The 13,717-nt window shown below is 43.5% G+C and overlaps 1 protein-coding gene across 6 annotated transcripts in view; it reads left to right on the top strand.

Moving 5' to 3' along the window:
• Positions 1-6,813: 6,813 nt before the first annotated feature.
• Positions 6,814-13,717, top strand: part of crfb1 (cytokine receptor family member b1) — a 24,393-nt gene continuing 17,489 nt past the window's right edge. For 5 of the 6 annotated variants that reach the window (XM_031580496.2, XM_042709476.1, XM_031580502.2 and 2 more), the window contains exons 1-4: positions 6,814-7,130; positions 7,853-7,935; positions 9,402-9,516; positions 13,589-13,717. The exon at positions 13,589-13,717 is cut by the window's right edge and continues 32 nt beyond it. In XM_031580496.2, coding sequence (XP_031436356.2) covers positions 7,890-7,935; positions 9,402-9,516; positions 13,589-13,717 — 290 coding nt within the window. In that variant the 5' untranslated portion in view covers positions 6,814-7,130; positions 7,853-7,889. The remainder of the gene's footprint in view (positions 7,131-7,852; positions 7,936-9,401; positions 9,517-13,588) is intronic. The other variant, XM_042709475.1, reaches the window with a different exon arrangement.

Genomic DNA, 13,717 nt, shown 5'->3' with positions numbered 1-13,717 from the left:
TGCCTGTTAACATGATGTAGGGCCATAATAGGATCATCCCTGTTCTATGGAACACTTGAGCTCACAATAGAATTAAAAGATGGATGGAGATAATAAATGTATTTTAAGGTTTGTGTGTGTCTGTTTCTTTGTGTAAGCAAAAAGTTGTTCATACTGTTATATCATGTTTTGCATAGTTAGGGATAGGGATGGGAATTGATAAGATATTATTGATTCCGATTCAATTTTCGATTCTGCTTATCGATCCGATTCCTTATCGATCCAATTGTTTATCGATTCTCATTGGGTAAGGGGAAGAAACAAAAAAAGAGTACAAACAGGTTTATTAACATTCATTTTCTTTTATATAATATTCTCTTAATAGATTATGCACAGCATATACAACATGTATGTATACATTATCATATTTTAAATAACCCAAATCAAACCTAAGAATAGGTCATCAAACTCTCACAGTGGGGTCCTTAACACCTTAACACACACACACACACACACACACACACACACACACACACACACACACACACACACACACACACACACACACACACACACACAGAATAGGTCATCAAACTCTCACAGTGGGGTGTGTGTGTGTGTGTGTGTGTGTGTGTGTGTGTGTGTGTGTTGGGGTGTGTTGGGGTATGTTGGGGAATATTATATAAAAGAAAATGAATGTTAATAAACCCCAACAGAGACCCATAGCCTAGGGGTCCTTTTCCTTGATGGGGTGCCAGGGGGTGTGTTTTGACTAATTCCAGCCATAAGTTACAGAATGTATGACTGATTTGGTAGTGGGTTTCATAACATTTTTGTGATAAAACATCAAATATCTAGCCTGTAAAATAATCTTATCAAATGGGGATCCCTCCCTGGTCTTATTTGCGGCAGTTTAGGGGTCCGTGATATACAAGAGTTTGAGAACTGCTGTGCTAAATAATATTTGAACATGCCCATTACAATTTTGTTCAAAAGTGTATACACCTTGAACTAAAAATAAAACTGACATAAACAAATAGTGAAAGCTGGTTTAGACAATGAAACAAATGGCACTAAAAACTCTTAAATAGACACGGCAAACTAGTCATCATTTCACGGCAAACAATAATTCATCAGGGGCGGCTCATTGGCTAGTCAATACATTCTAAAACATTTCCCCAAAACCCACCCGCGATATTCAACACTCAATCTTAGCGACAATCACCTCCCCAGTGCCATGGCAACGTCAGTGTATCTGAAAACCTCCGTTACCCCTGACAATGTACCTTCTACCCATACTGGTGATTATTAGATTTAAATTAGATTCAACTTTATTGTCAATGCACAGAGTACAAGTACTGAGGCAACGAAAATGCAGTTTAGCATCCAACCAGAAGTGCAAAATAGCAAAAAGTGCAGAGTATGTGCATATGTAAAGTGTAATAAGTGAATACATTGATATGTACAGTAAGAAATAGATATGCAATATGAACAGTAAGAAATGGATATGCAATATGAACAGTAATTGGGACAAGAATAGCAGCAATTGAGGTAAGAAGTGTAGGTATGATAAGTATATGTAAAGTGCAGGTGTAAGTATTAGTGGTGGTAATAAGTGAGATGAAGTGAAAGAGGTATTAGTAATATTATATTTAAGAGGTATTGTAAGGTATAAGTACGATTAAGACTGTAATAAGTGGTAGAAAAAACATTCTGGTGCAAATGTTCAGTGGCTGGAGGAGGGTGTGGCAGTCAAGCTGATGGTTAATAATACACTGTGATGGAGCAACATCTGCGCCGTCACTTTAAATAGAGCACTAAAAGACTTTAAATAGCGCACTGAAACACTTTAAATAGCGCACTGAAACACTTTAAATAGCGCACTGAAACACTTTAAATAGAGCACTAAAAGACTTTAAATAGCGCACTGAAACACTTTAAATAGCGCACTGAAACACTTTAAATAGCGCACTGAAACACTTTAAATAGAGCACTAAAAGACTTTAAATAGCGCACTGAAACACTTTAAATAGCGCACTGAAACACTTTAAATAGCGCACTGAAACACTTTAAATAGCGCACTGAAACACTTTAAATAGAGCACTAAAAGACTTTAAATAGCGCACTGAAACACTTTAAATAGCGCACTGAAACACTTTAAATAGAGCACTGAAAGACTTTAAATAGAGCACTGAAACACTTTAAATAGCGCACTGAAACACTTTAAATAGCGCACTGAAACACTTTAAATAGCGCACTGAAACACTTTAAATAGCGCACTGAAACACTTTAAATAGCGCACTGAAACACTTTAAATAGAGCACTGAAACACTTTAAATAGCGCACTGGAAGACTTTAGGAATACCAGCGCCAATTTTAAAAGCATGGACTGTGCTTTCACGTTATGATGGGTTGGGTTTTTATGGACAAAAGGTGTGCACTTATGTGTGGGGAATTGTTTGTGATTGAACCACAGATGGGACTGTTTAATGTAAATAAGTGTGCAGCGGGTTGAATAGAGTAAGTGCTTGGTGGACTGTATACTAAGTTCGAGTGAAACGCAATCGCGGGTGAAACGGCATGTTGCGCGCCGTGCTGTGAGCGCGCCTGTGATTCGGATCGCTAATGGGAATGGACTACAAACTGAAGAATGTTTTAAATTGCGGAGCTTACCTGCAGCATAACCAGCGCCAAAAGGCCAAAGCCGAGCGCATCTGACAGGACGTCTTTATTCGCGCAGGGGCGCCAAACAATGGATTGTTTCATCTGAGAAAGGGGTGTTTTTGTCCATACAATGGATTGTTCCATCTGAGAAAGGGGTGTTTTTGTCCATATAGGATAATGTTATTATATCTGGCTGTCAGAAGCCCAATTAGTATATTTGTGCATGTGGTGATGACAAATATGAATTGTTGTATGCATTATACCTTTAATGGCTAAAATGTATTTCTGTGGAAATAATAATTTTCGAATAATTGTAGATTGAGAATTTAAGATTGAATGATATTTATGAGAACTAAGAAGAAATTGTGTTGCATGTGTAATGTAGAAATGGAAATATTGATAGTTGACCAGTGATGCTAAGAATAACGTAATTTGATTGGATGTTTGATTCGATATGAAAGAACAAGAAACACCACGAAGCAGTCAGAAGCTATTGAACCTTGGAGCAACACAGTCTTTTTACCTACACTAATGCCAGTTAACTTGTTAGAAAAGTATTATCCTGAATTTTATACTGTATTATTTAAATCATTTTAAGTAAACTTTCAAACGAAGAATTTCGGATTACAGACTTTTGTTTCTGAACTTTGGTGTCGAGTAAGAAAGAACTTTGAGCTAATGGGCTAAGCTAGGCTGCACCCATATGTATTTTTGTGAAGCTAATTGATTCCTGTATGTTGGTTAACTCCTGAGAGGAGGAGGAGTTATGGGGAATATTACCTGCATCCAGGTAATGGCAGGTCAGTCTAGCTCTGAGGTGAGAGGATGGGGCCTCTAGCTGGGGCCTCGGAGGTGAGAGGATGCCTGAGGTGAGAGGATGCCTGTGTCTGGGTGGGGCCTCTGGGGTGAGAGGATGCCTGTGTCTGGGGCGTCTGGGGTGAGAGGATGAGTGTGTCTGGATGCCTGAGTCTGGATGGGGCCTCTGGGGCCTCTGAGGTGAGAGGATGCCTGTGTCTGGGGCGTCTGGGGTGAGAGGATGAGTGTGTCTGGATGCCTGAGTCTGGATGGGGCCTCTGGGGCCTCTGGGGTGAGAGGATGAGTGTGTCTGGGTGGGGCCTCTGGGGTGAGAGGATGCCTGTGTCTGGGTGGGGCCTCTGGGGTGAGAGGATGCCTGTGTCTGGGGTCTCTGGATGGGGTCTCTGAGGTGAGAGGATGAGTGTGTCTGGGGTCTCTGGGGTGAGAGGATGGGGCCTCTAGCTGGGGCCTCTGAGGTGAGAGGATGCCTGTGTCTGGATGGGGCCTCTGAGGTGAGAGGATGTGTGTGTCTGGATGGGGCCTCTGGGGTGAGAGGATGAGTGTGTCTGGATGCCTGAGTCTGGGGCCTCTGGGGTGAGAGGATGCCTGAGGTGAGAGGATGCCTGTGTCTGGATGGGGCCTCTGGGGTGAGAGGATGAGTGTGTCTGGATGCCTGAGTCTGGGGCCTCTGGGGTGAGAGGATGCCTGAGGTGAGAGGATGCCTGTGTCTGGATGGGGCCTCTGGGGTGAGAGGATGCCTGAGTCTGGATGGGGCCTCTGGGGTGAGAGGATGAGTGTGTCTGGGTGGGGCCTCTGGGGTGAGAGGATGAGTGTGTCTGGGTGGGGCCTCTGGGGTGAGAGGATGCCTGTGTCTAGATGGGGCCTCTAGGGCCTCTGAGGTGAGAGGATGCCTGTGCACTTGTAACTAACATGTTACTGCCAGTCAGTATTACTAGTATTTTTTTTGTTTTGGAAAAGTTATTTCTGTTAGGTGTAAAATCCGTTTGTCTGTTCACCTGCCGGCAGCCTTAAATAAATCTCTTAAATAAATCTAAATAAATAAAAAGTCAAAGTCAAAGAGTTTATTGTCGCATACACCAAATTGCTTCAGCGCAGCGAAATTCTTAAGACTTGGCCAGCAACATCTACGCAGTAGACAGTAGACAGTAGATACAGATAACATAGTAACATAGTAACATAGTAACATATACCAAAAATGACATTTAACCCTATAACACTGTAACATATAACATATAGCATATAACATATAACACTATAACATATAACATTAACAAGTAACAACAAGTTAAAGTACAAGAAGAGCTAGCAGCAGTTTAAAGTGTGAAGAAGTGAGGAATATTAAATTAAGTTAAAAATAAAAAATTGTGCAAATATATGTAGGAAGTGTGGTTGTATGAGAGGGGGAGCAGAAAGTGAATGGTGATGGCCACTATTCAGTGGATCAAAGTTGCTGATTCAGAAGCCTTACAGCCTGGGGGAAAAAGCTGTTTGTAAGTCTGGTAGTCCGTGTTTGGATGCTCCGGTAGCGTCTGCTAGACGGCAGCAATGTGAATATTCCATAGCCTGGGTGGCTGTGGTCCTTTACAATGTTCCGTGCTTTTCTCAGGCATTTAGTGTTATAGATGCCTTGCACGGAGGGGAGATGGCCGCCGGTGATACGCTCCGCTGTCTTCACCACCCTCTGCAGGGCCTTGCGATCAGCAGCGGAGCAGCTACCATACCAGGCAGTGATGCAGCCTGAGAGGATGCTCTTGATGGTGCATCTATAGAAGTTTATTAGAGTTTTAGCAGACATGCCAAACTTCTTGAGTCTCCTCAAGAAGTAAAGCCGCTTCTGTGCAGTTTTGACTGCCGAGCCTGCTTGCATGGACCAGGTAAGGTCATCCTTGATGTACACACCGAGGAATTTGAAGTTGGAGACTCTCTCCACTGCAGCTTCTTCGATGTGTATGGGGTGGTGACCCCCCCTCTGCAGCTTCCTGAAATCCACGATCATCTCCTTGGTTTTGCAGACGTTGAGAGACAAGTTGTTGTCTTGGCACCATGCTGCCAGACCCCTTACCTCATCTCTATAGGCGGTCTCATCGTTGTTAGAGATGAGACCCAGGATGGTAGTGTCGTCTGCAAACTTCAGGATGATGTTAGTACTGTGTGTTGCCAAAATAGGATGATGTTAGAACTGTGTGTTGCCAAACAGTCCTGTGTGTACAGGGAGTACAGGAGGGGACTGAGTACGCAGCCCTGGGGGGCCCTGGGGGGCCCCGGTACTCAGGGTCAGTGAGGAGGAGGTGTGCCTGCCCATTCTCACCACCTGGGGTCTGCTCGAGTTGCGATTTGCAAAAATCATATTCACTTGCAACTAGGAGACAACCGGACAGCCACTGAAATGAGGGACACTTGTGGAAAATATGAATCATTTCTCTGTATGTCTGGGGTGATGGGTAAAAGTGTCCCATCCTGCCTGCTATCTTGCTTGCCAGGTTAGCAGGCGCATAACGTTAATTTGTGTCTCAGTCTTATGTGCATTTTCATACAGTATGACAATATGTTCTAACTTTAGTAATGTTAATAGGAATGTTATCTAATGTTTGGCCAATGCCAACATTAAAACAAGGTTAATAACTATGTTCTAAGGGGGGGCCCCGGTACTCAGGGTCAGTGAGGACGAGGTGTGATTGCCCATTCTCACCACCGGGGATCTGCACCTTTTTGGGAACATTGAACACCTTCTCCTGGTTACTGCCTCTACCGCTCAACACCCTACCTACCTCACAGGTTAATACGTTTTTCATTCACATATTTTCCACCACAGTGTGTGTGTGTGTGTGTGTGTATGTGTGTGTGTGTGTGTGTGTGTGTATCTGTGTGTCTGTGTGTGTGTGTGTGTGTGTGGACCGGTTTATCACGTGCTATCTGGGTAGCAACCACCAAACTGACAGATCCAAACGGAATGTTCTGGTAACTAAATTGAGTTCCTCTATCATTTAGAAAAAAGTAAACTATTTATTTATTACAGACTGAATAAAAAGTAAACTACATAGCCTATTGATTGATTACAGACTGAATGAAAAGAATTGTCAAGGACACGGCCTCTAGGCCCAACTAATTAAGGTCTTTTTCATGTTCAGTGTGCTGACAAATGATTATGAATCTAACGGTCGCATGACAAGTAGGCTACGAAATGAATCAAATAGCCTTTATCAGGACCAGACTGTTCTGAGCCCCCTAATGAACGAAGGCTACACGAGCTATTGGTTTGTTTTGGTCGGGTTGAAATCTTTGGCTGATTGTGTGGTGTGCGCCCTCTAGCGTCCATAGTCGTCATGTATCCTACACCGATCCACAAACATTCAGGGAGGACCCGCTGGAACGAGCGCTCTCCGTTTCAAGGAACTGCAAGGTCACGTGATACGCGAGAGAGAATGACGTTTGGAAAGCGAATTGCCTGTGCGTGAGACCAACCGATCGGTCGGGAGTTTAAGTCTTTCGCGTTGTTAGTAGGCCTACCCGACTGTTGTGTGTTTTTGACAGTTACCGAACTCACCGGTCAGACAGCCATCTGCGCGATTGTTTTGGTTCCTCTCTGACAGGTTTCTGGTAGGCCGACTTTAACACTTTCTCCACTTCAAGTGTTCAAGACGAGCAGAGCGAAGCAGGCGGGCAGAATGACGGTAAAGTTAATCAAGTGTACTCTTGACATTCTTAAGAGTAACTGCACGTTTGACAAGCATTATGCAATGCCTATTATTTGACAAAATGGCCAAACTAGTAACCGTGGCTTAGGTTCAGCTCTTTTGGGAAGACCTCAGTGGTTTATCTGATCTCATTTTCGGACGTGAAACCCATTGGCTACGTAATCTGTCTAATTTGTAAGATGTCCACTTCATCTTTGAACCCCTCATTGTATCCCTACGCGGATATATCAGTGTGTCTTCAACCAAGGGTGTTTTCAAAAGCCCTCGATCACTTTTCACTCTAATAGGCTGTAGGTGTATTTGTCATTGTTTTGTGCTGTTCGTGTTCATGCCGAGACATATGTCCTTGTGCGTGCGGACTCTATGCGAGCTGCTTGGGGCGTCCCCGGTTGGACTTTGTGTCGTGTGGTGTGTGTGTGTGTGTGTGTGTGTGTGTGTCGTGTGGTTTGAGTTTATGACTCATGCGGAGCTCATGAACAACACGAGCGGAAAAAAAGGCAAATAGCGACGCTTTTCGTTCGAAACGTTTTCTTTTTCCGGTGGTCTGGTTTATGTGGGCTGCGAAGCCTATCTCTTGTCTCAGTTCCTTCATTAATGACGTTGTACTGTCTGTCTGTGTGTGTGTGTGTACGTGTGTGTTTGTGTGTGTGTGTGTGTGTGTACGTGTGTGTGTGTGTGTGTGTGTGTGTGTGTGTCAGGATGCAGATGTGATCACTAGACCTCTCTTCTGACACGATGAAGGTCCTGCTGTGGGCTGTGTGGATGGTGCCCTGGTCATATGGTTAGTGTGCTCCTCTCCTCCTCTCCTCCTCTTCTCCTCCTCTCCTCTCTTCCTTTCCTCCTCTCCTCCTCTCTCTCTCCTCTCCTCCTCTCTCTCTCTTCTGCTCTCCTCTTCTCCTCTCTCTCCTCCTCTCTCTTCTCCTCTCTCTCCTCCTCTCTCCTCTCCTACTCTCTCTCTCTCTTCTCCTCTCCTCTCCTCTTCTCCTCCTCTCCTCTCTACTCCTCTATCATGTGTTTAGTGTCCTCCTCTCCTCCTCTCCTCCTCTTCTCCTCCTCTCCTCTCTTCCTTTCCTCCTCTTCTCCTCTCTCTCCTCCTCTCTCTTCTCCTCTCTCTCCTCCTCTCTCCTCTCCTACTCTCTCTCTCTTCTCCTCTCCTCTCCTCCTCTCCTCCTCTCCTTCTCTCCTCCTCTCCTCTTCTCCTCCTCTCTCTCCTCGTCTCTCCTCCTCTCTCCTCTCCTACTCTCTCTCTCTCTCCTCCTCTCTCCTCTCCTCCTCTCTCTCTCTTCTCCTTCATCATGTGGTTAGTGTCCTCCTCTCTCTCTCTCTCCTCCTCTCCTCCTCTCTCTCTCTTCTCCTCTATCATGTGGTTAGTGTACTCCTCTCCTCCTCCTCTCTCTTCTCCTCCTCTCTACTCCTCTATCATGTGTTTAGTGTCCTCCTCTCCTCCTCCTTTCTCCTCTCTCTCTCTCTTCTCCTCCATCATGTGTTTAGTGTCCTCCTCTCTTCCTCTCTCTCTCTTCTTCTCCTCTCTCTCTCTTCTCCTCCTCTCCTCCTCTCCTCCTCTCTCTCTCTCTTCTCCTCCTCTCCTTATCTCCTCCATCATGTGTTTAGTGTCCTCCTCTCCTCCTCTCTCCTCTCCTACTCTCTCTCTCTCTTCTCCTCTCCTCTCCTCCTCTCCTCCTCTCCTTCTCTCCTCCTCTCCTCTTCTCCTCCTCTCTCTCCTCGTCTCTCCTCCTCTCTCCTCTCCTCTCCTCGTCTCTCTCTCTCCTCTCCTCCTCTCCTCCTCTCCTCCTCTCTTCTCCTCTATCATGTGGTTAGTGTACTCCTCTCCTCCTCTCTCTCTTCTCCTCCTCTCTCCTCTCCTCCTCTCTCTCTCTCCTCTCCTCCTCTCTCTCTCTTCTCCTCAATCATGTGGTTAGTGTACTCCTCTCTCTCTCCTCTCCTCCTCTCTCTCTCTCTCTCTCCTCTCCTACTCTCTCTCTCTCTCCTCCTCTCTCTCTCCTCTCCTCTCCTCCTCTCCTCTTTCATCCCCTCTTCTCCTCTTTCATCCCCTCTTCTTTTGTCTCATTTGTCTTCTTAGTGTGTGTGGGTAACTGTGTGTGTATGTGTGTGTAACTGTATATGAGAGCTTACTTTTTGTATGACTGTGTGTGTGTGTGTGTGTGTGTGTGTGTGTGTTCAAATGTGCTTCTGTGTGTGTGTGTGTGTGTGTGTGTGTGTGTGTGTGTGTTTTCGGACCTTTTCCAGCTCTTCTCCCTCCCACCAACCTGACTGTGAAGTCCCAGAACTTCAACCACACTCTACACTGGGTTCCTGCAGACGGCACTCCACCAGGGACAGAGTATCACATTTACCTGCAGAAGTAAGACACACACACGCACACACACACACACACACCACACACACACACACACACACACACACACACACACACACACACACACACACACACACACACACACACCAGACAGACAACACACACCCCACATACACACCAGTGTTAATTTCGTTGACGAAAACTATGACGAAAAATATTCGTTAACGACCTTTTTCCCGTGACTAAGACGAGACTAAGACGTGACGAAAACGGATCTTTATAAATAAAAACTATGACTAAATCTATTTTAACTCTCGTTGACGAGACGAGACGAGACGAAAATGTTGGTGGTTGACTAAGTCACAATTGTTTTTTTTTTCTAAACTTGTATGCACATCATTGGTTGAATGTTGCCCGGTCCTGTATCTATCCCTCCTCCACTCCCTGAGATGGCCAGACATGCAAGTGACGCCCTATGGCTGAACGTTATGATGGCTGAAGTTCAAGCACTCGGTACTGGAAGACAAATAAGAATAGATATCTGGACAGTCTTAAATTATAACTTGACAGAAAATAAAACACAATGCACCGCAATAACCGGAGAGAAACCGTGTGGCTTCAAAATAGATGGGAAGAACACAACAAGAGGCACCTGAAAGCGCACAAGACAACCCTGCCATTTATGCCAAGGTAAATTAGCTAGTAACTGTCAATGATAATTAGCTAATGTTAACTAGTTATTCGAATATATTAGCCAACGTTAAGTTAACTTCAAAGGGGCAGTCGAGTGTATAGGTTGTGTCAGCTTGGATAACTAGCTAGTCATTTTCGATTTAAACCTCCCGTTTGGCTTGGCAAATGAGTTCCAAAACTTTTAGCTAGCTAAGGTTGGCTAACTATGAGGTAGCATAGCTAAGTTATACTAGCTATCGATAACTAGCTAGTAAACACATTGCAGAATGGACTATAGGACAGGCCACGCATGACATTAATCAAGAAAAAAATAAATGAATATGTGATTGGTTTACATATCCTTGTCTATTTATGCAATTGTTATTATCATTGGCACTACTTTCAACTCTCAAACTATCCGTCTACTCTAGCTAAATACTGTATGTTGGTTATCAGATTGCACAGCAATTCATATGGAGGATATGTGGTTGATTTAACTAAGGCCAGGTAGGCATAGTAGTTGTATTGTGTTATCAGATCATTTGAATCTTCAAAATCTAGACTTGATATTCTCTTATATTTTAATGATAATACTGTTAATTAAGTATTGCCTTAAAATTATTATTTACATTGAATTCATTGGAATTCAGCTGTAGGCATAGGAGATCTGTATCTTAGAGACTAATTGCATCCACAGTTTAAGTACTGCAAGCTTGACTATTATGCAGTTGTAGACACAACACACAAGGGGTCCCCGGGCCTGAGAAGGGATGGAAAGGAGTTTAATGTGACTATAAGATGGACTTAATTTTTAGTTTAATGTGACTAAAACTAGACTAAAATGTAATGAGACTTCGTCGACTAAAACTAGACTAAAATGTTCTGAGTTTTCGTCGACGAAAACTAGACTAAAACTAAGCAGGATAAAAATGACTAAAAGTGACTAAAACTAATATGCATTTTCGTCTAAAGACTAAGACTAAGACTAAATCTAAAATAGCTGCCAAAATTAACACTGATACACACACACACACACACCACACACATGCAGACACACACACACACACACACACCACACACATGCAGACACACACACACACCACACACTCACCACACACACACACACACATACACACACATACACACACACACACCACATACACACACACACACACGCACACACACCACATACACACACACACACACACACACACACACACACACACTCACACACACACACACACCACACAGACCCCACACACACACACACACACCACACACACACACACCACACACCACACACCACACACGCACACACACACCGATACCGGTGCTAAACCGATACTTTTAAAACTATACCGGTGCCTGAACGGTGCCTGAACCGATTCTTTAAACAAATTCAAAAAAGCACAAAACGATGATTGACGACATTAAAGAAAAGCTTTTTTTTATTGCCAAGGCAAATTTCTTTCTTCAAATTAAAAAAATATATTATTAAACTATGAACAATATATTAACTGTTAACAACAGTTTACAGTATACTTAAATAAATATAAATAAATACAAAACACAAACACACTCTGTACACACACTACAGCTTCAAACTTCAGCAATTCTTTTGCAGAAATATGAGCATATTTGCCTTCGGAGTCATGTATGTATGATTTGTAAAAAAAAATATTATTTTGTTTGCATTTATTTCATGAAACTCCACCATTTTCTGATTTGTTTATACATATCTTTACTATCTCAATCTTGTCTTTTGAACACACATCTTTCAATCAATCAATCAATCAATTTGTTTATTTGATCAAGAGGGACAGTGTACATTCATGAACATTAAAATGTAAATGCACCCAATTATAGCCAAAAGGCTAGTTTCCATTGGCAGTCCCCCTGCCAGAGTGAAAAAGGCTATACAACCTAAAAAAAGGCATTGACGTATATATATATCAAACATAACATTGACAATAAATCAAAAAAACTAAATAAAATAAGATACAATAAAATAAAATACAATCCCAATATACAAGTTCTACTGCTTACCCACTAGTGATCACATTCTTGGTTATTTATCAACCATGTTTTGAGATTACTTTTAAAACAGTTGAATGAGGTTGATTCTCTAATGTTCTGAGGGAGAATATATATCTGGTTATACATAAGCGGTTATATATCTGTGTTCTACATAAGCGGTTAGTGTGTGTGTGTGTGTGTGTGTGTGTGTGTGTGTATGTGTGTGTGTGTGTGTGTGTGTGTGTGTGTGTGTGTGTGTGTGTGTGTGTGTTCTACATAAGCGGTTAAATATCTGTGTTCTACATACATCTCTGGGGTTATTTACATTAAGTCAACCAGAAGTGCAAAATAGCAATAAAAGTGCAGAGTATGTGCATATGTAAAGTGGACATTTCCATTTCCATTTAGTCATTTAGCAGACGCTTTTGTCCAAAGCGACTTACAAGGGAGAGAATAATCAAGCTACGAGCAATAGAGACCTAGTGTAACAATAAATGCTGTTTTACATAAGAAATAAGAAAAAGTGCAGGAATGTAACTGCTGTAAGTGCAAGTTAAGTACTAGTAGAAGTGCAAGTTAGGAAGGGAGGTGCTCTCTGAAGAGTTGGCTCTTCAAGAGCTTCTTAAAGGTAGAGAGGGACGCCCTCTTATATATGTTCTACATACATCTTTGTGTTTCTACATAAGTGTTATATATGTGTGTTCTACATAATGCTATCCAGAGGCCTTTGGTCTTTTCTCGGATGAGAATTAAATTAACTCGCATGCAGTAAGCAAAGAAGTGTTTATGTGTGGTGCGTGTGTGTGTGGTGTTTGTGTGTGTGTGTGTGGTGTGGTGTGGTGTGTGTGTTGTGTGTGGTGTGGTGTGTGTGTTGTGTGTGTGTTGTGTGGTGTGTGTGTGGTGTGGTGTGTGTGTGTGGTGTGGTGTGTGTGTGTGGTGTGGTGTGGTGTGTGTGTGCGTGTGTGTGGTGTGTGTGGTGCAGTGTGTGGTGTGGTGTGGTGTGGTGTGTGTGTGTGTGTGTGGTGTGTGTGTGTGTTGTGTGTGTGTGTGGTGTGTGTGTGGTGTGTGTGTGTGTGTGTGTGTGGTGTGGTGTGGTGTGGTGTGGTGTGGTGTGGTGTGTGTGTGTGTGTGTGGTGTTTGTGTGGTGTTTGTGTGTGTGTGTGTGTGTGTGTGTGGTGTGTGTGTGTGTGTGTCTGTGTGTGTGTGTGTGTGTGTGTACTGTGGTGTGTGTTTGGTGTGTGTGTGTGAGAGAGTAACCATGAAGCACTGGTGGCTATGGAAGTGTCTTTGTGTGTGTCTGTGTCTGTGTCTGTGTCTGTGTGTGTGTGTGTGTGTGTGTGCGTGTGTGTGTGTGTGGCTATGGAAGTGTGTTTTTAGTGTGTTTTAGTGTTTTTAGTCTCCTCTCCTTCTCTTCCACCATCCACCGCAGACACTCAAAGACCCCTCTCAGCGTTACCACGGCGACCTCACTGCCAGTGTCGGCCATCATGAGGAAGGACATCCACACGACGTACGTTCTCTCCGTAGAGGCCAGACAGCGTCACGTCACGTCACGCCG

This window comes from Clupea harengus, chromosome 2 (genome assembly GCF_900700415.2).
Source record: "Clupea harengus chromosome 2, Ch_v2.0.2, whole genome shotgun sequence".
Lineage (NCBI taxonomy): Eukaryota > Metazoa > Chordata > Actinopteri > Clupeiformes > Clupeidae > Clupea > Clupea harengus.
Note: the sequence above shows the minus strand (reverse complement) of the source record. Positions and strands in the feature narration are given on the sequence as shown.